This window comes from Anas platyrhynchos, chromosome 12 (genome assembly GCF_047663525.1).
Source record: "Anas platyrhynchos isolate ZD024472 breed Pekin duck chromosome 12, IASCAAS_PekinDuck_T2T, whole genome shotgun sequence".
NCBI lineage: Eukaryota > Metazoa > Chordata > Aves > Anseriformes > Anatidae > Anas > Anas platyrhynchos.
In genome coordinates this window covers 11,146,189-11,172,879 of record NC_092598.1, presented here as the reverse complement: position 1 = coordinate 11,172,879, position 26,691 = coordinate 11,146,189, and the positions used below count along the sequence as shown (strand labels likewise).

The window sequence follows — 26,691 nt, the reverse complement described above, 5'->3', positions numbered from 1 at the left end:
CAAAGCTTTGTTCTGTGGCCAGTGACTGCAAGGACATTTCAGATTAAGCCCTGGGGAGGGGAAATGGGTGTAGCAAGTCATACCCTCCATCAACTACCTCTGGGCAAAGAAGGACACCAGTATCCTACTTTCAGCTGTCTGGGGCCATGCTAGCACAGCGCTGGCTCTCTGTACCCCTGGGAGGCAGGGTTTCCAGCCATGCCAACTCCGAGCTCTTCCAGTGTTCTGCCAGTTTGGTCAGTGCTACCCTGGCTGTCTGGCACAGCGCTGGTCTTGGGGCAAGAAGAGCAGCAGCTCTGCCAGCCAGGGCACCGCAGCCCCGCATGGTTACAAAACCTGAGCTACCTGTCAAGGCCAGGGGGAACGAGATGCTCCTGCTCACTGCCTCTGGGGATGGGGCAGATACATCTATGTGGCAGAGCAACAGCACAGCGCTGGAACTGTAAACAACAGGGTTACCTGCTGGAGGGTGGTCTGGTCTCCCTAGCAGGTAATTGTCAAGAGCAGCAATCAGCAGTAGAGAGCAACACTCCCTCCAAAGCAGATCTCATTAAGTTGATGTGTATTGGAGGGAACTGAACAACGTGACAACTCCTGTAGCCCCACACCAGCTTTCAAGGATGACTGAACCTAGGGGGGTAAGGCTTTATTCAGCTCAGGAAGGAATGGATACGCAAATAAAATAGGGTTGTATAACCAAGGTATGTGCTTCCCAATCCCAAATGTCTTGTGGTTAAAGTCCAGAGCTCTGGGCTCACTTAGAGACGAAGCCCATTCACATCCCAATCAAGACATTCACAGATTTCTTCTTTTACCCTATGTGTCATGATGGCTTTCTCTGGGAAGGGAGAGCCAGGAAAGAGGTGTCACTGACCAGCAGAACTGGGCCAGGACAGGCAGAGGGAGATGGGGAGGCAAAAGCCTCAGGCTTGGATGCAGCCATGCAGAGACAGGAACCTTCTGCATCACTCCTGCCTGGACAATCCTGTGCAAGGGGCCACCTCAGTTTATAGTGAGGACATCACTCTGAATCTCATGGCTCAGCTGGGTCTGAAGGTCACTCAACTTCTTCTTCAGGCCAGATAGTGCAGACAGAACGATGGTTTCTGGGCGCAGAGAGCCGCAGGACTCCACATTGTAATAAAACCTGAGATTACAAGTCAGGAGAGAAAAAGTTACCACCTGCTCTGGAAGGATGTGTAAAACCAGAGAGCACCCACAGAGCAATTCCAGCCCGTTGTGACCCACAATGAGATCTCCACGAGATCTGCTGGGAGTCCCCAGCCATCAGCATCACTGACCTACCAGCTGGGCACCTCTACCACAGCAGCCACAGACCCAGAGCTCACTCCAGCACTTGTGACCCTCCAGGCTGCAAGAACATTTGTGAGATTTTCCCTGCTCAGCTCTGTGACTTAAAAGCTGCACTGGGAAGCTAAGTCTGGCTGGCTGCAGGTACTCCTACTCCTTCAGTACAAATCACCTGGAAGAGGGTGTACCACCAGCCAAAGCATGAGACTCACACGGGTGAATAAATGCTGCACGTGCTGGTGACATCGGTGTCTTCAGCATCCTCCTAAAGCATCTCCTCACCAAGCCTCATACTTCACCAAATACCCTAATGCCCTGCTTGACAACACAAAATCACAGGAGTCATCTATTATCTCCCTGAGAGGAAAATCTGCCAGGCCTGGACATATCACCAGTGAACTGCAACTCCTACCTTGCTTTCCAAGGAACACCAGCTCCCTGGGCCAGGAAATTTCAGAGCAGCGTATCTGACACCAACAGCAGACAAAGCAAAGCAACCAGCAGGATCCCCCCCATCTCCCAGCAGTGGGAGCACATTCAGCTTCTTACCTCTCAGGCTTCCCATTGGGGTCGTATGGGGCTTGAGCATCCTCCTCATCGATCTCTGAGTATTCACTCTTAGGCCTGGAATCAAAGAGCAGGGAAGGTCAGCACGGAGCCCACATTCTAGCACATTTAGCCCTACAGCACACAAGCACTCAGAGGAACAGCAAGCACTGTTTGCACTGTGGCACAAGTTGCACTGCCACAAGACTACACTATAACTTTGACAGATGGAGCAACTTGCCAGCCCCAGCCTGGTGGGACCTGCCAGACTCCTGCCTCTCTGAACTGCACAGGACAGACAGGATCAATCCTGCTCTGCCCCAGCTCAGCGAGCGCTGCCTGAGGTACTGTGGCTCCATCCACTGCACTGGCATAGTCTTATAGCTGCTACGAGCAAAGGGATGACAATGCCTGAAGGGACCACATTGTTTGTACTTTTCACTTGGTGAGAAAAACACCAGAGCACACCAGCACCGTCTCTGCTGCACAGCTGAGATGGGATTTTTCCTAGCAGGAATTAATCAGACATCAGTGAGACTCATCCTGATGTCCTGTACCTCCGCTCCTCTATATACATCACCAGCAACATCACTGCAGTACCACGTACATCAGCTGGGCCAACACACCGAATCTTTCTACCTTCTACACTTCATGGCTTTTAGGACATCACACTGGAGAGACTGTTTAGAAGCATTTAATCCATGTGAGAAATCTTTTAAAGTCCCTCCAAACAGACCCAGCCTTATCTTATCCCAGCACTTAGGTTTAGGAGCCCTTAAGTGTCAGGCTTAAGTTCTAGGCTATTATTACAGCTGTTGTTCTGGATACCCTGGGTTGACCCTCAGACTACATATCCCACTCCAGACAGGCCAAGCCCTGTGTTTTAGTCAGCTAGGACATACCACTCCTCCGGCTTGGGATACACTGTGTGCCTCAGTGCATTGTCCGGGTCATATTCGAAGGCTACGCCAGCCGTGGGGTTCCACTTGGCGTGCTCCTTGCCAAAGCCCTTCTTGGCATACGCTCGCAGCTTGAGCTCCTGGCCCTTCCGCAGCTTCACAATCAGGATGTCTATGGAAAAAGACATGCCGGTTTGACAAGGATGATGAGAAATAAGTGAGCAGGATCACACAAGTGAAAAGGCAGGAATGATTAGTAACCAGGAAGATGTCACCAGAAGCCAGGGCTTGCCTGGATTCTTACAGGGACTCATTTGTGTCCCCATAGTAGCTAGAAAACATCCTGCTATGTAAAAAGGAATTGTACACACGCCCAAAGGCACAGCTCAAGCACCCAGGCAACAAAAGACAGTAGAGCATTTTGCATCTTTGCTGTCTCTAAGCTCTCACAAGCGCAGACAGAAATGGTTTCTGACACAGGACATTAGTTCTGGGGATAACATTTAGGTGGTGTTAACATAAAATGCTAACCCCACTGATGGTGTCTCCCAGCTGTCACTTTAGATGTCCACTTGTTTTACACCTACTTTAGGGTTACATGACTAGTAAATGCAGGACGTGTTCAAAGAGACTGAAAGGAAAATCCATTTCCTCCTACAGATCTTATTCTCATTGAAACACCACTTACCATCCTGCTCCACATAGTCATTGGGGTCGTTATCTCTGCTCCGAGATGTTACCTGCAGAAGGAGAACAAAACCAAGTGAATTAACTGCAACATCACTTTTTCTCCCCACAACAAATGATAATTGCCTACAAAAATGAGAGGCCGCAGAAAACCACTTTACAGTGCCTCACAGCAACAAACTGATCCACCCTATCTAGTGGAAATCAGGACAATTTAGACAGCTGCAGCTCCATATGTGATATCCTGCTCCACAAGCCTGCTTCCTCCCACAGGATAGACAGGATCACAACCTGGGCACCGTGCATCTGCTTAGTTCGGGGACGCAGTCCAGAGTCACCCACAATACTGCTAGAAGGCAACGCACAGAACTCACAGCACTGCAGCAAGGTTGGACTAGATGATCTTAAGAGGTCTTTTCCAACCTAAATGTTTCTATGATTCTATGTCTAACACTTTAACCAGACAGACTCTGGAACCACCTTCACTGTGCCACCAGAAGCAGCCCCCAGGTTACACTGACCTCCAGATGCAGCCTCAGGGACCCTCCAGCCAACACCTTTCTCAAACTTTCTCCATTAAGTCCCTCTGCATCTGTTCTCCCTTGTCTCTGCCAACCCTCCCCAAGGTGACTGGCTAAGAGCTATTTGGCAGCAGTGCTGTGGCCCAGGCTCCTCACACCTTGCCACGCTGCGATCTAAGAATCAGAAAACCTGAAGCCTCTGGGCTGCTGCCAGGGCTTTGAAAGGGCTGACCTTGCCAGAGTCCTGGCAGCAAGCAGGCAGCAGAATGCAACAGCACAGTATGACACAAGCACACACACTCTGAGCGTTCAAGGAAAGGTAGATGGGCTGCAGCTAAAGCTTCCCATGAGGCGAGGATGAGGGCTGCAGGATGAGGCGTTAACAAGGCCATACTGTTTTAAGATGTTATCAGATAGCAAGTGAATTCCAACAAGGCAACAAAAAGAAGGGTACTGGCACATGCTGCTGTTTCTGCAAATATTCCTGCTTTGTGCTGCCACTGCATTTTAAACAGGACTTTAAGGCAGTGCGAAACATTCTTCAAGGCCTTATTTTGTCCATATCCCATATGCTAGCCAAACCAGCCTCTATGGTAAAGTAGAGAGGGGACTCGCTGCCAGCAGAGATGACACTGACCGGTATGACACGGGGGTTGTTGGAGATGAGATCACGGGATGTGACGTGACGAGTCTGGTCTTCATTGCACCGGACATCAAGGGTAAACTCCACAGAGCACTCTGGACAGAACTCATCACATGTGCAGTCCTGGGACAGACATGGGTCAAAACATTTGTGCCAAAGTGCTTGCAGCAAGAATCTGTAGCATCTCCCACTAATTCAGGCACCTACCACCACCACCACCACCACAATAAGTACCCAAGATGTTTTATTTTACTCACTCTGGAATATTGCATCTTATCCACAATGTCATCACTGGTGAGTGGGATGAGACCTGTGGTAATCAGGTTAACAGGGTAATTAGAGACATGTCTGAGTGACACTGTCCCTCCTGTCAATGCTAGCTGAGGAATGGCAGCCTCACGACAAAGGTGCTTTAGCAGTCTTGAGACAAACTTTGCCCACGACCTGTGCCTTGCTGTTATGCTAGCCCTTCATGCCATTTCCACCTCCCTCCTCTAACCTGCCAGGCACTCACCCAGTCTGTGGGCAATGAATTCATCATGAAGGACAGAGGAGTTGGCATCTATCTGGACCCAGTCAATAGCTGCAATGAAGAAAGAAACGTGCTGAGACGTATTTCTGCGGGAAAAAGCCGAGCAGTTCATAAAGGCACAGAAAATTGTGGATGACAGTGAAGCTGAGCTGGCAGCAGCCCCAGGAGTTGCACCCAGCAGTACTGGCTGTGCATCCACTGCCATCCAAGGGAGTGGAAGATGAGTTGGAGGAAGAGGAGCAAGCAGATGGGAACTGACGAGCGGGCGGCAGCCCAAAGAACCACCACCAGGCCAAACGGTAAGAGAAAGGCCATACCTATAATGGGCACTTCTGCTATGAACACTCTTCGGATGGAGTTCGCCACCCTGCAACACAAAGCGGGGCTGAGAAGGGCAGCGCCTTGAGACCGAGCAGCAGCGCTGACGGCGCCCACCGCAGCTCCACGGCTTCACCGGGCCCAGCCCAAGCCCCGGGGCCGCCCCAGCTCCGGCTTCACCGGGCCGAGCCCCCCGCCCGTCCCCCGGCTCGGGCCTCCGGGGCCGGGCAAGGCCGCGGGCCCGGCCCCGCACCGCTCGCGGCCTGTGCGCTCCCCCCCCCCTCGGCCGCCGCCGCCACCCCCGCGGGCGGTGCTCACGCCAGGTCGGTGTTCTCGATGATGAACTTGACGTTCTCGTCCGTCAGCTCGGTGATGCGCACCGTGGGCTGGTTGGCGTACGGCATGGCCGCCCCGCGCCTCCCCTTCCCTCCCCGCCCGGCCCGGCTCTGCCCGGCTCTGCCCGTCCCGGCCGCCCCCCCCTCGGCCGCCCCCTGCAGGCCGCCAACACCTCCCGGAGGCCCGGACCCGGACCCGCCCCCCCGGTGGAAGCAGGCGGAGACGCGGCGCGGTGCGGGTGCGCTCGGCTTTATTGCTGACGGGGGGAGAAGGAGGCGAAGGCGGCCCCGGCCTCGCTCCGGCTCCGGCGTGGGGGTTCCGGCATCAGCGGCGCTGGTTCAGCCCCGTCAGGTTGGTGATCTGCGGGACACGACACGGGCAGGGTCAGCGCCGGCCAGAGCCGAGGATAATGCAAAAAGCCCGGAGAAACGGCGCCCTGGGTACCCTCGGGAAGAGCCAGCAGCGTTCCTGAGAGCTGCAAAAGGCCCTCCTTGCTTGCTCGGTTCGGGGGTTGAGCTGGGTTTTGTTTCTGTGACCGCACCCAGCACACCCAAGCAGCACCTGCAGCCATGGGCATGGAAGCCCTGTCCATACTGCTTCCCAAGAGTTAACACGCTTGGGATGTTTCTGCCCTAAAACCAGCTGGCTGGAACCCACCCCTCTCCCGGGGAACTCGCATCTCATTCCTCTTTTTATCTGCACAGTGGAACTGTTGGTGGAACACAAGCAGACAAAACATCAGGGAATATAAAATATTCCAGACCTAAGCTGCGCAGTTGTCACGTGTAGGAGAGCATCGTACTGATGCACAAGGAGCTCAGACAGTGCACCCGGACTTCTCTGATGGAGGATCTTACAATCATACCAGCCTTTGCAGGACAGCTATGGCTGTGGATGTGCAGCAAGGCTGAGAAATGCTTAAAGAACTATTCCACCATAACTGCAGGTGGAAGTAGGTGAGAGAGATTCTTCAGAATTGCTTCACACAGTGAAAATGGTTTCTAATGTATATTCCAGGTGGTTTGGCCTCCTTGTACTGGTAATCACAAAAAATGTGTATTACTGGTTACTACGAAATCACTTTGCTGCTAAAATGCAATGGGAGTTGTCCAAAACATCACCGCAGTAGGGCAGCGAAGCTCTTAAAAAATAATGTGTGGGTACACTAGGGACTGTTTTGTGTCCTACAGAAGTGCAGCTACCTCATGGACATACAGATGTCTGGGACAAATGAATTCACGGAGGACACTGCCATCCCCTGAAACAAAAAGCAACTTCCCCGAGCAGGTCACAGTTGTTCAGGTTGCAATATGGGCAGAAACACTGTCAGCCACCCTACAGTGGGCAGTGAGCTCCCCGGGAAGCCAGAGAGAACAGGAGCTACCCAGAAAATCATTCTTACATGTAGTTAAGCTATGAAAGACTATTCTCTTTCATGCTGTAGCCTAGAATCAGAAGGGCAGACATGCTAGCATTAAGCATGGAACAGAACATAATTCTGCCCTTACAGCCCTGTTGGTTTCAGCATTACTTACAGTAACTGCAGCTCCCATCAGGCCCTGGGCAAGCGCTTGTCCGGTTGACTGTACCTAGGAGATGGGGAGAACATAACCTTTAGCTTTCTTCTGCAGTTACACTTGTAGATACTGAAATACAGAGACACAATCGTAACAAATGTGTACTTGCTACAAGAAGGTGCTGATACAAGCCAAGCACTGAAGAAAAATTATAGCCAGAGATAAGATAGAAGGAAGGGATTTTCAGGGAACATACAACTCCTAATCATTGGGTCAGTCTGACAAAATGACAAATGTGTTGTTTTATTAGAACACACAAGTATTTACTGATACGGAGCTGACAGCATTTATGCCATCACCCACCAGTATGCCAGTGGTCTCTCAGCAAGCACATGGAGCATGTGGTCTGCATGACTGAACGGCCAGCTCTGTCTGCACATGTTTTGGTACACGACGAATGCTGAGTGTATACCTTGTCCACAATGTTACCTGCTTTGCTGTATTGTCCATGTTCATGGCGTCTGCTATTCGGTTTTCCAGGAAGCGCCAAGTCTCTTCAAACTCAGGGGATGAATCCTGCATCATCACCAGTTCTGTGGTGTTGTAGATGCCAGTGAGCACAGCCCGACGAGTGTACCAGTTAAACTGCAGGGGCATGGATTGAGAGAGAGAAAGAGGGAGAGGTGACCTGAATGGAGATCACTAAAGCAGGCCTGGAGAACCACAAAAGAAATCAACGTGCCATCTCCTTATTGTTAGCAACTGGGCAGTTCCTGGTAAACCGCCCAGTGAACAGAGCCCTAGGACTGCATGTTCCTTCTTGAATTAAACTGTGCAGCTCGCCCCTGTGATGCACTGGGCCACCAGCCACCACCACCATCTGACAGCACAGCTGATCCCATGGCACCAGACAAGAGGTCACAAGCACCGTGTATAAAACTGCTCAGCACAAACACCACCACCTGCTTCTGGTTGCAAGCAGGCACCTGAAGCAAATGCACCCAGCTAGCTGGCTGTATTGTGCAAGAGTTTATTTTGCTTTAAAGACTGCTAGCAGAAAATGCAACACTATAATTCCAGAGCTGATTTGATGTGTTTACTTCAACAACGCTGTGTTTACTTCTGAATTTCAGCTGCAGTTTGCTCCAAAAACACGTAGAAACAGAACAAACTGATGATAGAACTGTGCACGGCATCACAGGGATACACCTTACCCAAATCCTGTAACTGAAATGCCAGTATTGCCTGCTGAATCACTAAATACATCGGTACACTGCTGGCAGCAGTCCTGTAGGATATGCTGCAACGATAGGTTACACAATGCAAAGATTCACAAACTCTTCAGTTTTTCCACTTGCGTTTGAATCACTGGCAGAGAATAGATACACACTTCTAAAAATGAGTCTTCAACTTCATTTCCTGCTATTATGGTGATTAAACAATTTGTGTACCTAGAAAAAATACTGGTTGTTCCATTCATGATTGCAAAGCAACAGGAAAATTAAATCATTGGTCTTAATTTTGAAAACAGTTGGATCAAAAACTCTGCTGTCTGTACCACAACCTGCAAACTGTGACAAGACAAGTAACATGAGGGATGTCACCATCTGCAGCTGGCTCTCTCACGTCTCTGAGACCAAACTCCTTGTGCTGATTTTCTTCCTGCTCTGAAAAACACTTGAAAGGGTCTCTGAGGCAACAGCATACTGCACAGCTCCTGGCATTGTGAAGAAGGCTCTATTACAAGCGAGATTAAACTCCTTTACAGGAAGGAGGAAGTGGAATCAGCATTGCAGCATCCCAAGAAAATGCTTACGATCAGTCAGAGGGTGCAAAGAAAAGAACTTCTCCTACTCCCTGCAGCAGTGAGAAAAGTTTAGGAACAGCTCAGTGCAGACACTGATTCTGACATGTGAATTTGACTTTCATAAGGAACTTGTAGCTCCTGATGCAATCACAGTCTTTTTTTTTTTTCTAGTTTATTCCTTCTTCTGTCATCTGATTTATTTTTGCACTGCAGTAGCTTCTCTTTCATATTCAGATAAAAGAAGTTTATTAAAGTAGTTTGTTAAAATGACTCATTTTGCTTTTCCCATCTCTCCCTACGTCAATATGAATTAAAACAATTTATTAATTGCTTTAATTATGGTTATAATTTTTCTCTTATTTCCTTCCAGAAAGATGAAAGCTTTAATAACCTATTTGCATTTTTAGGTAGATTTTTTAAAGGTTTTCTAGTCAAATCTGTAAATGCTACTGTTGGTAGAAGAGACAGCTGCTTCAACAGAGACACACTGCTTGCTAACTGAACTGGATCACCTTCATAGTCTCCAAGTCTTAACAATTTTGTCTCCCCCCTCTCAAAAAAAAAAAAAAAAAAAAAAGCACTTATGAATAAGTCTAGGAACGTCAGCCCTTTTAATTTGCTCTAATCCCATCGGCATTAAATTTGCATTTAGTCCCTTTGGCTCCTAAGCCTCTTTGTAAATTACCGTATGGCCTCTGAAGACCCTTGGGTGCTTCTAAAAGCATCTTCCCTCATTCAGAAAATGGCTCATTTCAAGAGAGACGTGGCCTACTTCAGCCCATCATTTTCCTAAAGTGCAGATGGATAGAACCAGCCTGTCTGCAAGGCACAAGGACTTACGTCCGTAGACTGGTCTCCAGCATAGTGCAATATATCATCAATCATGCTGGTGAGGAGGTTGAGGCTGGAAGGGATGTTATGTGGGAGCAACAGGATGCTGACAGCCTGAAAAGAAAATACACAGGTAAATGGAAGAGTCAACACAGAAGGATGTAGCATGAAAACAGACCAATGTTTCTCTGCTCTGTTGTATTTTTGCTGTTGCTGTTGACTCCAGCTCCAAGTGACAAGTCCAAGTTCTATTCACCTGCCACTGGTCTTTCCAAGCAGCAAGATTTGCAGGGAGTGCACAGTGTGGCAGCCAACCTCACAACTTGGCCTCCACTGGAGCTCAAGCTCCCTGCTCAGCTTGAATGCCTTTGTATTGGCTCTGAGCTGTTTCTCCAGGCGTGGAAACACAGGACAGGCTGAGCTGGCTCACCTGTGTGCTGTGTCCCTGCAGGCAGGGATGGAGTCAAACCTTTTTCTGAATTTGACTTTGAACTCCAACCAGCTACTAAGGGCAGAACAGACAGCTATAATGGCCTTCCTGCAGCCTCTGAAACCAGTAACACCACCAGGAGAGTCACAAACCACCCACATCCTTCACCAGACAATCTATGCTATTTGTCACAAAAGCATGATTCCTATCTTCTTTCTCTGCAAGGAGAGTTGGATTCAGCTGCCCAGAGGCCAGCGATGACTGGACAACTGAGGCTTTGTAGCCCAACATTGGGAACTCTTTATTTGTTACAATCGTGTAGCCACAATTCCCATCTGACCCTGAGAAGAATGGTTTGAGATTTACATTTGAATTTTGAAACATGGAGCCCTCTCAGTTCACCTGAAGAAGACAGCTTCTTCATATTGTCAAGGGTTTGCCATTCACATATTAGGCAGGCAGTTTCTTGCAACAAAGCAGTAGTTCTGCATTTTCAGGTGTCAAATGATACTAGTGCAGCCAAAACAATACTGCAAGGAGCCTGACACTGCAGTGACACTAAATACAACTGAGCAGACAAACAGGTTATCCCTCTGTGGATCCCAGATGGGTGGAGTGAACAATGGAGAGGTTTGTGTTTCTGGAAAGGCAAGGAATAGTTGTTAAAGACACTTTTAACTGCCTTCTTCAAGGCTACAAAATCATTTGAAACCAGCAAGGGTTTCATTTATAACCTCAAACTATTCTGGTACATAGACTATGTTGAAAGCCACAGGGTGTTTAAAATACATGCACAAAAAAAAAAAAAAGACAATCCTTATATGCATTTTATACCTGGGGCCATTTCTCAATATATGGAATCAGCATCCTCAGCCTGGCTTCTAAAGCGTCTCTCAGGAATTGATCTGTAGGCTTCTTCCTGGGTGAGGAAAAAATACAAATATGAAGAACATCCAAGTTAAAATCAGTTCTTGAGAACCTCAAGCCTCAGCAACAGCGATGCAAAGTATTGTGTATCCTTGTTGTCTCTAGTCCAATTTTGTATCTGGGAAGGTGGTATTGCTTGAGTAAATTACATTTCTGGATGGCCTCTCTATCTATTGAGTTCCCAGTGCCTGCCAAGGAAGATGCATTTTTATACCCAGTACTCACTCTGTCTTGCCCAACTGCACTTGTTTTTGTTCCTGCTCCAACAGATCAGACAGCTTGGTGTTGCACTGAGATACAAAGTGCAGGATCAGTTCACTGCCATCGTTGTGAAACATCCCTGCTGCAGCACCAGAGAGACCCAGGGTCTGCAGGGAAAAAGGGAGAAACACAGATCGGGTCATACATACACTGCTAAGCAGGATCCGGCTAGTAAATATGTTGTGTTTATTTTATACATGATGTTATATGAATTTAAACAAAATAATGCTGTATTAAAAGTGCTCTGATACATATTTTCCTCTCATTAGGATCACTACTCTGCATTGTGCCTCAATTTAACTCTTAACACCGTTACCCTGCAGTAGCTGGGATTCATTCCTGCCCAGTACCATCTGCTGACTGGGGTACGCTGTCCAAGTTTATGTGGGGGAAGCATGCAGGTCTGTCTTTGAACTTCGGTTCCATCCAGCTTTTGACTGGTTCTTTGCTTCTCTCCCACATACCTTGGCTCCCTCTGCAATGGCTTCTGCCGTCCAGCCATGTTCAGGCACAAACTCCAGCGCTGCTGTGAGGATTCGGTGCTGCAGCTGCTCCTCGCTCTCATAGTCCTCTGACTCCTGGCCGCCCTGGCCAGTGTAACTATGAGAAGGTATTGGTACAGTGAGGGGAATGTTACCATCACCTGTCAGCAACATGGACTCTATCGCTCACTCAGTGCCACCAGTGTGTGTGAAAATGCTTTGAGATCTGTTCACTCAATGTACTTCTCATCTCTTCCTGTAAAATCCTTCCCCCTCCATTCTAGAAAAAGGAATTTTTAATGAACCTTTGCTGCTAGAGGAGAGGGAAATAAGGAAGGCTCAATCCAGTTGGTTACCTGGAGATCAACCAGCCTCAAATACCCCACTCCTTAAAAAAAACAAGCAAAAACCACTTAACTTTACAGATATAAGCGCATGGACACTGCAACTATAGATTGACACAAGAACACAGAAGTGCGGGCCTGTGCTCTGCAGACTAGAGAGGCTTCCTTGTGAAAGCAGGTCCCATCTTGTCTCCATGATGGACAGTGGAATTTGCACTGTCACAGCTACTGAAGCGCCATTAATTCTGGACTGCGCTGTCTCTGAGCAGCAGCAAGTTTCAGCAAAGCAAGTCCTTTTGATCGCACTGCCGGCAGGACAGCTCTAAAGTGAGCTACTGAGTTACCTGGAGCGAGGGCCCTGGGGTTCATGGTCAGGCTGGGGGTCTGCTGGGGGGGAGTCAAACTGCTGCTGAGGGGAAGATGCCAGCGGCTCCTTCTTCTCATCTGAGGCTCTCCTCAGTACAGCTGAGGCGTGGAGGGCCCGCTGGGGTGGGTAGAGCTGGCACCTGAGCCCTGAAAGGGAAACAAGGAGTCAGAGGTGTCCTTCAGATACAAGACAGCACAGGGGCTCTGGGTGGAGGACAGCATTGTGGCAAACACAGCCAAAAGGCACAGAAACCCGCAGGGAAAGTCAGCCTTTACTTCTGAGAAGCACTATTGTCATCCTAGACTTAAGTTTACTTGATGAGGTGGGAACATACGCTGAGGAGAGGAATCCTGCACGCGGGGCAAGCAGCGAGGAGCTGTGAAGGAGCTCGCTGACAGCCTCCTGCCTCACAGCCCCGGCGGGCCCCGCTGCGTGAGGCGGGGGGGGGCGGCCCCGCAGCGCTGCCCTTCACCTCACCTTCCCCCGCACCCCACGCGCGCCCCCGCCCGCCACGGGCACGCGCAGGGGCAGGCACACGAGCACGAGCAGGAGCACGGGCACGCGCGCGGACACACTTCCCCACCCCCCCACCCCCCTCCGCCCCCTCACCCGCGCGGCCCCGCCACAGCCGCCAGCCCGCCCGCCGCAGGCTGCCTGCCGCCGCCGCCGCCATCTTGGAAGCGGGCAGGGCGCGATGACGCGGCGGGGCCGGGCCGTGACGGAGTCAGAGCGAGCCGAGCAGAGCCACACGCAGGTAAGCGAGAGGGGCCCTGCCCCGCCGCTATTTTTCCTTTTTTTTTTTTAATCCTATGGAAGCCTGCAGTACTGCTGAAAGCCCCTTCCCTGTGACCCAGACCGGGGGAGCGCTGCACCCACAGCACGGGGTGCCGGCTGCCCCCACAGCCTGCCAGCTGCCTTGGCAGGTCCCACAGCCGCAGGCCTGTGAGAGAAGGCTGGGGTGTAACCCCCCCGTCCTAAATAAGTTCCACTTCTGGAAATCTCGGGGGAAAAATACCCGCTACCCTGGAACGCCCCCCGTCATTGCTTGCCCTCTTGAGCCACAGCATGTTCTGAGAGCAGGGTGTGACTTTGTTCTATTTTTTTATATGTTTTATATGTATCTTTTGAGGTTTTCAGCCACCTGCCTGGGAAAGGTGATGTTTTGTCACGGTTAATACAGGTTTGCTGGTGTTAATCTTAGTTGTGGTTGCTTAGCTTGCATTCCAAGTGCCCTCAAGGCCAACTGTGAGGTCCCACAACCTGTATCACGTGCCTGGGATCTTTTACTTGTGTCTGTGCAGGCTGGATTACAACCCTTTCCTACCAGAGTCGCTTGGACAAGGCTCAGGGTTCTCCCATTCTTCATGTCTGCAGTTTCTAGGAGTCTTTTGACATGTAGAGCTTGAGGAACAGGGAGTCAAAGACTCCCAGACTGTGGGCAACTCAGTTAAATTTGGTGCAACACATCCGTAAGCTCTTTGATGAAAACATAGCAATGATAAGGTTTTATCCAGGATGCATCATGTTGTAATGATTTTAGACGATGAACTTAAAACAGACTGTTTTGAAGCAAGTAGATGACTTATATCTGACTGCAGATGTAGTGGGCAACCATTATGCTCGTCACTGTCTCTGTCCTCTATGGTTGTGTTAAATTAGAAAGGCTGCATTGGATGAGTAAAGTGAGAGGACAGGAAATTGTTTTCAGTAGTTGGTGCTGCAATGAGCACAGGTGACAACATGATTGACTCCTGCCATGACGCTTTTATGATGCAGATTTTCTTTGGCCTCTCTCAAAGATACAATATTTTTAAAGTATTATTACAGAGACAGGTTTCTCCAAACTCACAAAATACACATTCAGTTCCCCTCTTCCCTGCTGTGTAATTGTTCTCCCAGTGTCTGCAATGGTAAGAGTTGAAAGAGCTTCAATCTGGAGTGCTGGGAATGCCAAAAGTTACTCTTTTTTTTATTATTATTATTATTTCCTTCACATACGGTGGAAGCAAACTCTACTAGGTCATGTTGTGAGTAGGGAACAGTTCTAACTGTCAAAAAGTTGTCGCTAGTCTTGTATTCCAGAAATCCTGTATACGTTTATATTCAAATCCAAAGGAGAGCATGTAATTATTTTTATTTTTTTAAACATGCCTTGAAGTCTCCCTGTGAAACAAGCCTCTAAACTGGAGAAAAACCTGAATTATGCCCTTAAATGTCGATACTTCTTAATGTCATATGAATGCTTTACTTGTGGGAACTACATGCTGCCTGTCTCCAGAAAAATTCCCATTTATTACAAGAAGTCAGTGCTCAATGACCCCGTCATATTCTTTGAAGGTTTTGGTGCACTTGGCAGTTACCCTTCCTGTCTTCCCCTGCCCTGTACTTCTGTTTGCTGTTGCCAGGCTGTTGCTGTTGCTGCTGCTGCAGAAATGGGAGAGTATGGGGTCGCACCTGGGCAGCGTGTGGCCGTCATCTGGGACAGTTCCTCACCGGCTTCAGCACTGAAGGAGTTGGTGGATAAAATTCAGGCACTGGTGGGAGCTGATAATCGTGTCTCTGTGGAAAACATTAACCAACTGTCTCAATGTAAGAATGATCCTAATTTTTCACTGCTTCTTTTAAAGGGAGAGGGTACTTTATCTTACGAGCTCACGTGTTCCCTGGTTTGTAAGTCAGCATTCAGAGCAGCAATAGCACCCACTGTTAATGCTCTCCACTGGCAATGCAGCAAAGACAGTGATATACCCTGGTCATGCTTCCTATGACTGGTGTCTTTTACCAGTTATTGCTGTTATACACAAGCATGAGGGTTGAAGAGGAATGTACAACTGATTATTAAGCAAAGATTTGTGCATGTGTGCATGGAAAATTGTACCATCTTATGTCTTTCTTTCTTTGCAGCGGCTCACAAGGAGTCCAGTTTTGACGTAATTCTCTCTGGCATGGTACCAGGCAGTACTGTGCAGCACACCACAGAGGTATTGGCAGAAATAGCTCGGATACTTAAGCCTGGGGGACGTGTACTTCTAAAAGAACCGGTGATTACAGAATCAGGTGAGAGAATCTGTATCAGCCTTGCTTTTGTGGTAACAGAGAAATTCCTGTAAGAATTAGTCTGTAATGAAAGGCACCAGGAACACTGGCCTCCATTTAGAGATTTTCATTCTCCTGACACACTAACCTGAATAGCATTTTTTTTAAATCATGTGTTTGAGCTGATAGCCATCAGGGGTTTCTGCAGGCATTCTCCTTCTACCAAAAGTGCACGACAGGTATGTTCCTGAACTACACTGAAAAACTCAGTGAAGGCTGGTTTTCTCCTGGAGTTTGTAGTGTTAACAGATTGTCACAGGTGCCATGTTTCTGAGCCTCCAAATTGATTTTTAAAACAGGTAACAAATGCTGAGGGAGGCTGTTCTGGAAATATTCCTAGGACAAAATGAAAAATGTGCACAGTCTGGAGTAGATAGGGTTTTTTGGTTTCCAAAGTCACATCTGGCAGGCTGGACCGTGATGGACTTAGAATAAAGTGCAACTGAGAGTATGGAGACAAGGTGGCTGAACTCAGCACAGTCCTGTGCACAAGGGAAGAAGCCTGTAATGGGTCTTTGATTAAACAGTGATTGTAGTAACTTATGCTTATTGGCACAAGGCTCTTGAATGTTATGTTTCTGAATTTAATGCTCCTTTAGGAATCCATGTTTTGAAAATTCATGAGTTTTCACTGCAATATATGAAAATGTTTTGAGGGATCTTTCTTTCCTTTTAAAATTGGTGTTGATTGTGTTGAAGGAGATTTTGGCGTATGTAGAACAAATCTGGACCTAGAACCAATTTGAGACCCCAGGCCATTATTCTAATGAACAAGCTGCTCACCCTTTCTGGTTTGTTCCTGCTGTCACTGGAGAGGGCCCATTTTAAAGCAAAGGTTTGGCTTGAGTACCTCCTTGTAAAGCTGTCTTGCTTTTCCAGGTTTCAAGCACCATATCCGTTTCTTAGTGACTTCTGTTCTTCCCTCCTGCTATTATCTGGTTTTGTGTCTTCCAGGAAACAACAGCAAAATCAAGACAGCAGCCAAACTGTTCGCAGCTCTGACTCTTTCTGGGATAGTGGAAGTGAAGGAGGTATGTTTGTACTTACTGCTTCCAGAACTCCCTCGTGCTGTTACCTTGAAATATTAGACGAGGACTTGATGGGTAGCAAGATGTTTTGCTACCCTGGTTTACTGTAAATGTGCATGGACATTGCCCCAAATTTTTGTTACTGCAAAGGTAGTGTTATTCTTTAGGGCTGAAAATAGAAGATAAACTGTCTTTTGTCATGACTGATTGCTTGTGTCACACTGATCAACCATTTCTGCTGCACTGCAACAAGGACTGACTCACCCTCTGCTCTGAAGGATAAGCAGCTGGAGCCAGACGCAACTGATTATCTGTGTTCACAGGAATAATGCACAGGGCACTGAAATAAGGTGGCTCTGTGTGAAGTTAACTTAAGATCTTGCATTGCAGCTGCAAAAGGAACCTTTGACCCCAGAGGAGGCCCAGTCAGCCCAAGGTCATTTGGGTTACCAAGGCAATGACCTTCTCATTGTTCGGATAGAAGGCAGAAAACCCAACTTCGAAGTGGGATCTTCAAGTCAGCTCAAGCTATCCTTTGCCAAGAAACCTGGTCCTTCAGGTAATGTGTGGTGCTTGCTGTATGTGTGGATCACCTGCCTCTCAGGTGACCAACATCCCTTGGAGCAGGGAGGCTGCTCTGTGGTAGGGAGTGCTACATAAAAATCTGCAGAGTGGGGGCTTTCCAAAGTTTTTGAATTCTCTGTTGGAAATATGGGGCAAAATACTGCCCAAAATTTGTTGGGTAATGGCTGCATTAGTTACTATTTCTTATTTTGGCTGCAGGAAAACCTTCTGTGGATCCAGCCACTGCTAAGCTGTGGACACTCTCTGCCAATGATATGAATGATGAAGAGATGGTATCCATTTTTATTTGTGAGACTTCACTGTCATTCCTTCTCTCTTCTATTCTTTCCTACTCTAACTAGTTTCAGTCATGTCTCATGGGAAGCTTTACAACGTAAGAGGTAGAAAAGAATCTCTGGGGCAAAATTTCTCAACTGCTGTATGAGGTGTTGGGTGCCCAGAGGTGTGGTGAGGGTGGAGAGGAGACAAGGTTAAGAGGGGATGGCTGCAGCACTGTATTGCTAGTGCTACAAACAGGGGCATTTCTGTGAACACAGCACAGCAATGTCATTCCTTACTAACAAGTCCATTTGCTGTGTGTTATCTTCCATGGTATGCTCCAGGATCTTCTGGACTCTGATGAACTGTTAGATTCAGAGGATTTGAAAAAGCCAGATCCAGCTTCCCTCAGAGCTCCATCCTGCAAAGAAATGGGCAAAAAGAAAGCCTGCAAGAACTGGTCAGTGCTGGGATTAGCATAACAGTGAACCTGTTAACTGTAATATTGAAACTTTAATGTTGCATGTTTTTAAAAAAGATTGTGGGGACTTCAAAGCATAATTCAGTTGGTTTATGTCCTTTCTTATCTTAGCTATTTGAGTGTGAATCCAAATACAGTGAGAATCAGTTAGCTATACCAAAACTGCTATAAACTACCACACTGATATGATCAACTCTTCTTGGAGATAGCTGCACAGTTTGTGCAGCCTTCACTAAAATCCTGGTTCCTCAGATTCCGGGGAGAAATAGTTCATGTAGCAAATGTTTTAGAGTCATTTCCCACTCAGTTCAACTGGACGAGTTTGCTTCAACACTTGTTTTGCAAACTGTTGTATTGGAAAACAAGGTGTGTGAGAGTCCTAGAGCCATCTGTGTCATGTGACAAAGTGAGGGCTGTATGTGAACAGGTCTGGAACAAGTATTGGTGACTCACAACCTTTAAGCAGAAAGATACATATTTATTTATTTATGATTTATTTATTTTCTGCAGCACATGTGGCCTGGCTGAAGAGCTGGAACAGGAGAAGAAGAGCTCACAGCCCAAATCTGCCTGTGGAAATGTAAATAGTCATTTTTGTTTGTGTTGTGGTTTACAAGATGCAGTATGTATCTAAGAACAGTTTTCTCTGGTGACTGCTCCCTAAGCTCACTTACTGCTTTCAAATACTGCCTGTGTGGGTGCTGCAGAGCATCTGTTTTTACTCATCTTGACTCTGAAAACAGCCTGCTCTCTTGTGTGCCTGCATGCTATATCGCAATGTGTGCTGTCTGCTACAGTGCAAGTGCCACCCTTGTAGGTGTCAGAATGAACAGTGGACCTTTACTTCACTTGCTAACCAGTGATCTCCTCAGGGAAGATCACCTTATGGGAGTAGAGGGGATCCTTGTGGTGGTTAGAGAGCTGCCCAAGCACAGCATGCAGCAGTGGCTGGGCAGTGCAGCCCTCCTGTGGGGCTGGGGTGGAAGCTTGCTTCTTCCACGTGAGTGTCCTGCACCAGCTCTACTAACTGTGCTAAACAAGCATGTGTCCAGAGGAGGTGGAAGGGAAGTGGTTTCTGTGCTGACGTATGCTGAGGAGCTGGTCATTTCTCTAGGTTCATAAACCATATCACAGGAAGAGGTAACTGAAAGTAGCTTTGATTACAGAAAGTGTGTTTCGGTCTCTTGGCAGTGCTACCTGGGGGATGCGTTCCGCTGTGCCAGCTGCCCTTACCTGGGCATGCCTGCGTTCAAGCCTGGAGAGAAGATTCTGCTGAAGGAGAACCACCTGCATGATGCCTAACACAGACATCTCTGGATGTCCTGAAAAGGACTCCTCTGCTTTTCCGTCAGTCTGAGATGCAGTCTGAGACTTCTTGCAGTCCTCATCCTCTCAAATTCATGCTCTCCAGCTGATATTCCTTGTGGGAAGGGACACTGTGGGCACTGACATTGCTGTGAGCTCATTACATGCAATCAACCTTGGGCTGTGTGATAATCTTTGGTAGTGAGTGGTCTTATATGGGTTAGACTTAATTAATGTTACACCTTGTTTTAGCTGCCTTGATACTGAGACGCTGGCCGTCATAGCATATCCCACCAGCAGAGGGAACTGGAATCAAGTGTCAGGTTGACCTTGTGTGCAGCAGCAGGAGCCTCAGCAGTACTTCCTCTAGGGCACATTGTACTCCTCCTTGCCCTTATTTTACCTACTGAATCAGCAGCTCTTGCTCAGCTCTCAGGGTGACACTTGGGCTCCTGATGTCTTTGAAATTTGAACCTGTGGTTCTTTACCAGGTGAAGGTGACTCAGCAGCTCCTGTTTCAAGTCAGGAGCAGTGACTGCACTTTGCAGTGTACTGTTCCTTGGTAAAGTCTGGCAGGCATGATGAATTTGCAAGTCTTTTGGGATGACGTTCCCCTTCATTATGTTTTCATCAAAATGACAAAGACACTGCCATTGAGAAAACTTGCTTTTAAGGCAAGGAGCAAATTAAATGAGATCCGGCTTGTCCTCACACGCCTTTGACCAACATGAACACAAGGGCAATCTGACCAAGACTATCACCTCTCTTGGTGGCTATCTAGTGACTCACCTGCAGTGTCCAATAAATAAGAACATAGCAATAACTTAATTTCTGGATGGTATTGACTATTCCTTATTTATTTGCATAATTACTGCTAGCGAAGCATCCACACAGGTGTGGGATGAGGGAGCTGTTGGTGTTTTGTGCTAGGCTTGCTTCTCACCCAGGGAAAGAGGAGGAAAACCCAAGATGCTCTACAGGATGTGACTTCTTGTCGTTGTGCTTCCTGAGTGAAACAATAAAGTCATGTAAGGAGCTAGGATGAAAGGCTGTTGATGAAAGGCTGTTCTGATCTTAAAATAAATGTGACCAATAGTAAAAGATTTGTTTTAAAATGGGTGTTCTTGGTGTTTTAAACATGTCTCTCCTTTTACTTGGTCTCTACTCACTCATCTGTGCTCAGGGCTGTTTGTGATTTCCAGAAATGTACTCTGCAAGCCAACATTTAAACATTTTGGAGTTCTACAAAGATTGTTCCACTGAAAGCATGACTCAAGGGCATGGTAACCATTATGAAGAACAGAATCAAGATGTCTAGATTCACTTTTTTATTCAAAGTAGATTTCAGAAAGAGCCTTTCTCCTGGTTCAGTAAGGAGAAGGCTTGCAGGGAGAGAAATGAGTGAGTCCTTGAGGTGTGCAAAGTCTGTGTGGATCAAGGGGCAGGAACTGCTGTGTTATGTGTGTCATGCTCTCTACCTGGGAGCCGGCAGAGACTTGAGGGATTGGTGGGGTGACCTCCAAAAGGTTGTAAATAGAGGGTTGGTAGTGTCGGCTGCCCTCTGATGAGAGCACGGCTTTCTCAGGTCCCTTCCTCACCCTCCTGAGTCCCTGGCTCAGTCTACAGCAAGAAGAACTCTCAAGGAGCCATGTCCAGCAAACTTGTTATTGCTCCAAATCTTGTAATTTAAAGAAATATGTAATAGCCTCTATGTACTTCTGACCTTTTGTTTTTTTTATTGCCTTTTTTTCAGCCTCACTAGCAGTAGATCAGATCTTGTGGTCAAGAGAAATACAAGTGTACCTGGCAAAGCAGATGTCACCTTTTCACAGGCAAAATTGTAAGTGTGTAAAATTGTAAGGGTGTTTGTTCTTTATTTTTATCTTTTTTTAATATATATATTTTTTGTAATTAAGAGTGAAAGCAGGATGGTGGTTGACAGATGCCTGATACGTCTGCTAAGCAGAGATGTTACTGAGTTTTCTATTTCTCTGGTTAACCTGGTGATCCCAGTTGCAAGTTTCTTGGGCCTGGAGGTTTCATAGCCACTAGAAATGCTGCATCTCTTGGAACAGCCAGAATAGAGCACACCTGCCAGAAACTGAAGAGCTGGTCACTGGGGTAAATGAGCTGGATGTTTCAATATGAAAGTTCCCAGATAAAGGCAGACCTTACAATGAGCTCTGCTTTCTGAGGGAGGAGGTGGCAGTGCCTTTTGTTTTACGATGATTCACTCGACTGGAATTTAAACAAGCTGGAAATGCTTTCAGATACTGCTGTGTTCAGTTAAGGATGTTTCAGGCTGTATAATCTTGTTCTCCACTTCAAAGTGCTTGCCCTGGGGATGGACTTTAGCAGTGGGACGGGGTGGGAAGATGCCACCATCAAGCTGGTTTTGAAGATTATTTATCCTTTTAGGCCCTGTCCCATGTCTGTTGCAGGCTCCAGCCACTGTCTGCCCTTGCATCCCAGTCCTTGTGTGTGGTGACTCACCATGTCTGGGAGGGTGACACTTGTCCCTGGGGGTGAGCAAGCTGAGGCTGTGCTCCAATTCCCTTGCAGCTGGGATGGCTGTGGGAGCTCAGGAGGGGAAAGCTAGGGGGAACAGTGCCATCTCCAGGACCTGGACACTTGCCAAGTGGGGCATATCCCCTAGCTGCTTGATGTCCTCGTAGTGTTGTCTGATAAAACATTCAGATTCATCACCAGGTATGCAATTATCCAAATAAACAGACTAGAAAGAGTTTGGGAAATGAAGAGCTCCCCTCTGGTTGAGGAGGGAGTGGTTCAGGAGCGTCTGAGTGGGATCAACACACAGAAATCTATGGGCCCTGATGGGATGCATCCACATGTGCTGAGGGAGCTGGCGGAGGTGATCACCGAACCGCTCTCTATCATCTTTGAAAGATCTTGGAGAACAGGTGAGGTGCCTGAAGACTGGAGGATAGCCAGTGTCACTCCGGTCTTCAAGAAAGGCAAGAAGGAGGATCCAGGAAACTACAGGCCAGTCAGTCTCACCTCTGTACCTGGAAAGGTGTTGGAACAGCTTGCTCTGGATGCCATCTCCAAGCAATTGGAAGAGGAGGTGGTTATGAGGAGTAGTCAGCATGGATTCACCAAGGGGAAGTTGTGCTTGACTAACATCATTGCCTTCTATGATGGCATCACCAGCTGGGTAGATGCGGGGAGAGCAACGAATGTCATCTACCTTGACTTCAGTGAGGCTTTTGATACTGTCTCCCATGACATCCTGCTAGCAAAGCTGAAAAGTGTGGGATAGAGGAATGGACAGCAAGGTGGGTTGAGAACTGGCTGACTGGCCGAGCTCACAGGGTGGTGATCGGCAGTGCAGAGTGCAGCTGGAGGCCTGTGAGTAGCAGTGTTCCCCAGGGGTTGGTGCTGGGTCTGGTCTTGTTCAACCTCTTCATCAACAACCTTGATGAGGGAATAGTGTCCACCCTCAGCAAGTACACCAATGATACAAAGCTGGGAGGAGTGGCTGACATGCCAGAAGGCTGTGCTGCCATTCAGCGAGACCTGGACAGGCTGGAGAGATGGGCAGGAAGGAACCAAATGAGGTTTAACAAGAGCAAGTGTAGAGTCCTGCACCTGGGAAGGAACAACCGCATGGATCCGGGGGGGTGGGGAAAGCTCTGCAGACATCTCTTCGTGTGCAGGTTCTAAAGAACAGGTCAGAAAAATCCTGGTGCACTCTGTAAGCAGAGGTAAACAATTTTTTTTTGCCAAGGTTCATCACAAACACGTTCATGTCTCAGTCTAATGCTCTAGAACCATAAGTCCCCTGTACAAATCCAACCACTGCATTAGCACAGAGCCTGGCCCACAATCAGAGTAGGAAAATGCAGGCAAAGACTCCAGAAAGTGCCTTCTCTTTCCAGGCAACCTCTGCCCTGACCTTCCTCTGGCAAAGTCCCCTCAGAAATGCCCTGGGGGTGCTGTGAAGCTGTGAGCAGCCTGCCCCAGGCAGCAGCCCCTGCACAGCAGCAGGACCCTGCTCTGTCCTGCCCTGGGGGCTTCTTCTGGGGGGCTTCTTCCACCCCCAGCTTCTCCCCGCGGCACGTTGGTCAGCTCCTTGGACAGGCTGAGTGCTGAGCCTGGTAGGCAGCAGAGGCCCTGCACCAGCGTACAGCAGGGACAGCAGGGACCCTGCTCTGCACCACAGCCCTGGCCACCCCTGTCTGCACCCCAGCTGCACACTCTGCAGCCCGCCCAGAGCAAAGGAACCACTATGCCCTGTCCCCCTGGATATGGGGCAGGGGAGCTCCTCCACGCTGCACAAGCCATGAGACATCCTGGCAGGTCCTGTCCATTCAGAGGTTTACAAGCTGAAGGACACCCTCCTAGAAACCTCACCTGCATTGTCTTGCAGCAAGAAACTTACCATGCCAAGAGCTGTGAAGGTTTGTTCTGCGCTGAGCTCTCCTCTGCCCCCACACTCATTCTGCTGCCATTAATTCCTTTCTGTCTTGGTGACTGCAGTCAGAGCCCACAGCCCTGTTGTGCTGTGCAGAGGGGCTGCTCCTGGGCAGAGCTGTCTGTCTGCAGCACTGCCCACTTGGCAGGAGCTCCCTCCAGCCCAGGAGCCTCATCCAGTTCAGCAGCAGAGGCCCAACCCAAGGTGTTCCTTGGTTTGTCCCATTGGGTTCCCTGAAGATGTCCTTGGGGCTATGGCTCACAGCTCCTGAGAGATCTGTCCTTCTCTGCAGAGGTAATGTGGATTCAAGGCATAGTTGAAGAATGGCTTTTACTTTTCACTGAACTGCATGTTCCTTTGTTTTGGTCTGTTGGCAGTTAAGAAGCATCCTTCTCTGTCTGCAGGCTGGTCCTTCTCCAAGAAAATCAGGCTAATATACTAACAGTCTTAAAGAAGTAGTTATATATTTTAGTGGAGAAAGCCCAGATTTTAGCAAAGCTGATCAAGTCCTGGGTGACTGATGAGAGACATGGTGGCTTGGCAGGTAGGGACGAAGACCACGCATACAGTGTCTGACAGAAAGGGTTCTGATTTCCCTGCATATTCAGACTCTATTGGGAGACACTCAGGATCTTTATCAGATGGAGATTGCTGATACCACTTCATCTCTAAACAGAAAAATGAAGGAGTGTAGGAAGAAAAAAAAAAATCCCTTCTTATTGGTATCTAGTATTGAAATCTTCTGCCTTACACTACAGCCCTGAAATCCCCTCATTAGCTGCATAGGTATTAAATACTTGAGGGTATTAGGCACAGTCTTGGCTCTTTAGAGCTTTTGCACGATAAGGAGCCCTCTGGTGCCCAGTTATTGAACTGCAGGTGCTGGAAGATGGAGCAAGGCTCGAAAAAAGTCAGACACAAACCTCCCAGGTTCTGCAAACCTCCCCGCTTTCCTTTCAGAAAGCATTAGTGGGCTCCTGAGGGCCGTCACTGAAGAGACCGTGGAGGGAACGATCAGACAAGGCACCCATCCCTGGGGAGTGCTGAGGTAGGAGGTCAGAGACATTGGTTACAGGGGGAAAACCAAATGTGGAAGTGGCTCTGATAGCAAGTAAAAGCCCTTCATGTTGTTCACCAAGCAGAACAGCAAAGCCCCAGCCCTCATCCCCTGGCAAGGGGGATCCTTTCCTTCAAGGGATACTCAAGGGCTGCTGCTGGGGGCAGTGGGATATGGTGTGCAATTCTGAGTGGAGGAGAGAATGATTCCCAACCACACTCTGACCCTGGGATCTCCCAAGCTCTGCTGATGTCTCTCTGTCCTCACTGGCTGTTTCCTCTTTTTCAAAGTTATGTTTTCTGGAGTATTTGCCAATGCCTGTGAGTTCTTTCAAAGCCCTGCTAGTGCTCTTCCTTCACACAAAATATCCCAGTCTCAATTTTTTCTTGCCTTCTCCCTTCACAGCTGTTGTGGGTATGCTCTGCTCCTGTACTTGGCACAAGTCTTAGGTTTATGAGCCACTATAGGCCTCAGTGTGACCACTCTTTGAACCGGATAGCTCATTAACAATGAATACCTAGGCACAGCTCCTTCCAGGAAACAACCTGATAAGGAATCTGAGCTGGACTACGAGCCAATCATTTTATCTAATAAATAGGAAAGGAAAAGCCATAATGGCAGCATTCCCTGTTATCTACAGAATGTGGTGAAGTCTGATGCTGTCTCACTCCCCAGGGGAGGGCTAAGTTGTGGGGAAGGATTGCACAACCTGACTCCTGAGCAAATTGGCAAAATACCTGAATCCTGGAAAATTACTGACCAAAAGACAATGGCCTTGCGATCCCATTAATAACAATTCCAAGCAAGAAATCTGGGCTCTCCAGGGATCCAGTGGGCTGCACCCTTGATCTCCCCCTGAGCTGGGATGACTCCCAAGGAACCCCGAGGGAATGAGCTCCGCAGGGCTGACTCCTCGAGGAACAAGCTGTGGTGGTTTTAGTCAGCTGGGCAGCTGAGTTCCACCACAACTGCTCGCTTGCTTCCCCTCCTCAAAGGGAAAGGGGGACAAAATACAATGGAAAGGGCTCAAGGGTTGAGATAAGGACAGGGAGATCACTCAACAATTATTGTCATGGGCAAAACAGACTCAGCATAGGGAGATTAATGTAATTTATTACCTATCACTAACAAGCTAGAGCAGTGAGAAACTAAAAACAGCTTCTCCCTATCCACGCTCTTCTACGTGCTCTCCCCCCCCCTCCCACACATCTGAAGCCTGTAGACACCCACCTCTCCTCCCCAGATTGCTCTCAACCTAGCTTTTCCATAACGTTTCTCCACTCTCACCCACCTGTTCCAAGAAACACAAAGCCATGGGCTGATCACAGACACCCTTTAGGTAACCTCTGGCATCACAGCACTATTCTTGAGTGACATTTCCTCCTCAAGCGCAGTCCTCACCTTCCAAGCTGCACTTTGTGGCAGTCTTTCCCTTCATGCTGTTTCCCATTAGCAAGGAAAGCTCCATCATCTTGAAAACCATCTTTCCAGTAGGCATCCTGTCCCATCAGCCTTCCTGTGGCTTTTCAGGAGACCAGTCCAAAGTAAGCTCTCCATGGTCTTCCAAGATATGTGCCTTTTGCTGGTTTCTCAGCTTCCTGTGTAAGCCATGTGCCTCCTGCTGTGTAGCTGTGTACTCAGGTGGAAGGGACATGATGACCCATATCCAGGCCCTCTTCCTGTATGG

General features: G+C 48.3%; 3 protein-coding genes across 3 annotated transcripts; 1 reads left to right on the top strand and 2 right to left on the bottom strand.

Annotated features, from left to right (window-relative positions):
- Positions 1-631: 631 nt before the first annotated feature.
- POLR2C (RNA polymerase II subunit C) lies at positions 632-5,936 on the bottom strand. The gene is made up of 9 exons (XM_027465760.3): positions 5,776-5,936; positions 5,457-5,506; positions 5,122-5,190; positions 4,865-4,917; positions 4,602-4,730; positions 3,445-3,496; positions 2,760-2,928; positions 1,861-1,935; positions 632-1,147 (listed from the first exon to the last, which is right to left on the bottom strand). The coding sequence occupies exons 1-9, from the start codon at positions 5,859-5,861 to the stop codon at positions 1,003-1,005; spliced, it is 828 nt and encodes a 275-aa protein (XP_027321561.1). The 5' UTR covers positions 5,862-5,936; the 3' UTR covers positions 632-1,002.
- Positions 5,937-6,026: 90 nt separating this feature from the next.
- COQ9 (coenzyme Q9) lies at positions 6,027-13,505 on the bottom strand. Its single transcript, XM_027465756.3, has 9 exons — positions 13,369-13,505; positions 12,737-12,905; positions 12,031-12,166; positions 11,531-11,673; positions 11,213-11,297; positions 9,958-10,062; positions 7,800-7,955; positions 7,329-7,382; positions 6,027-6,153 (listed from the first exon to the last, which is right to left on the bottom strand). Exons 1-9 carry the CDS (start codon positions 13,430-13,432, stop codon positions 6,118-6,120), a joined length of 948 nt encoding a protein of 315 aa, XP_027321557.3. The 5' UTR covers positions 13,433-13,505; the 3' UTR covers positions 6,027-6,117.
- On the top strand, positions 13,357-20,615 carry CIAPIN1 (cytokine induced apoptosis inhibitor 1). Its single transcript, XM_027465751.3, has 9 exons — positions 13,357-13,513; positions 15,165-15,348; positions 15,664-15,816; positions 16,810-16,886; positions 17,274-17,442; positions 17,667-17,740; positions 18,071-18,186; positions 18,718-18,787; positions 19,399-20,615. Exons 1-9 carry the CDS (start codon positions 13,454-13,456, stop codon positions 19,507-19,509), a joined length of 1,014 nt encoding a protein of 337 aa, XP_027321552.1. The 5' UTR covers positions 13,357-13,453; the 3' UTR covers positions 19,510-20,615.
- Positions 20,616-26,691: the final 6,076 nt, after the last annotated feature.

What these genes read in the sequence shown, in the direction of transcription:
- COQ9 (XM_027465756.3), bottom strand. Translation starts at nt 13,432, where the DNA reads ATGGCGGCGGCGGCGGCAGGCAGCCTGCGGCGGGCGGGCTGGCGGCTG. An exon ending in GCTGTGGCGGGGCCGCGCGG is followed by an intron (nt 12,906 to 13,368) that starts GTGAGGGGGCGG and finishes TTTCCCTTTCAG; the next exon opens with GGCTCAGGTGCCAGCTCTAC. An exon ending in CCCCAGGGCCCTCGCTCCAG is followed by an intron (nt 12,167 to 12,736) that starts GTAACTCAGTAG and finishes ACCTTCTCATAG; the next exon opens with TTACACTGGCCAGGGCGGCC.
- POLR2C (XM_027465760.3), bottom strand. Translation starts at nt 5,861, where the DNA reads ATGCCGTACGCCAACCAGCCCACGGTGCGCATCACCGAGCTGACGGAC. An exon ending in AGCAGAAGTGCCCATTATAG is followed by an intron (nt 5,191 to 5,456) that starts GTATGGCCTTTC and finishes TCTTCATTGCAG; the next exon opens with CTATTGACTGGGTCCAGATA. An exon ending in CCCAATGGGAAGCCTGAGAG is followed by an intron (nt 1,148 to 1,860) that starts GTAAGAAGCTGA and finishes TTGTAATCTCAG; the next exon opens with GTTTTATTACAATGTGGAGT.
- CIAPIN1 (XM_027465751.3), top strand. Translation starts at nt 13,454, where the DNA reads ATGACGCGGCGGGGCCGGGCCGTGACGGAGTCAGAGCGAGCCGAGCAG. An exon ending in ACCGGTGATTACAGAATCAG is followed by an intron (nt 15,817 to 16,809) that starts GTGAGAGAATCT and finishes TGTGTCTTCCAG; the next exon opens with GAAACAACAGCAAAATCAAG. An exon ending in ATATGAATGATGAAGAGATG is followed by an intron (nt 17,741 to 18,070) that starts GTATCCATTTTT and finishes GGTATGCTCCAG; the next exon opens with GATCTTCTGGACTCTGATGA.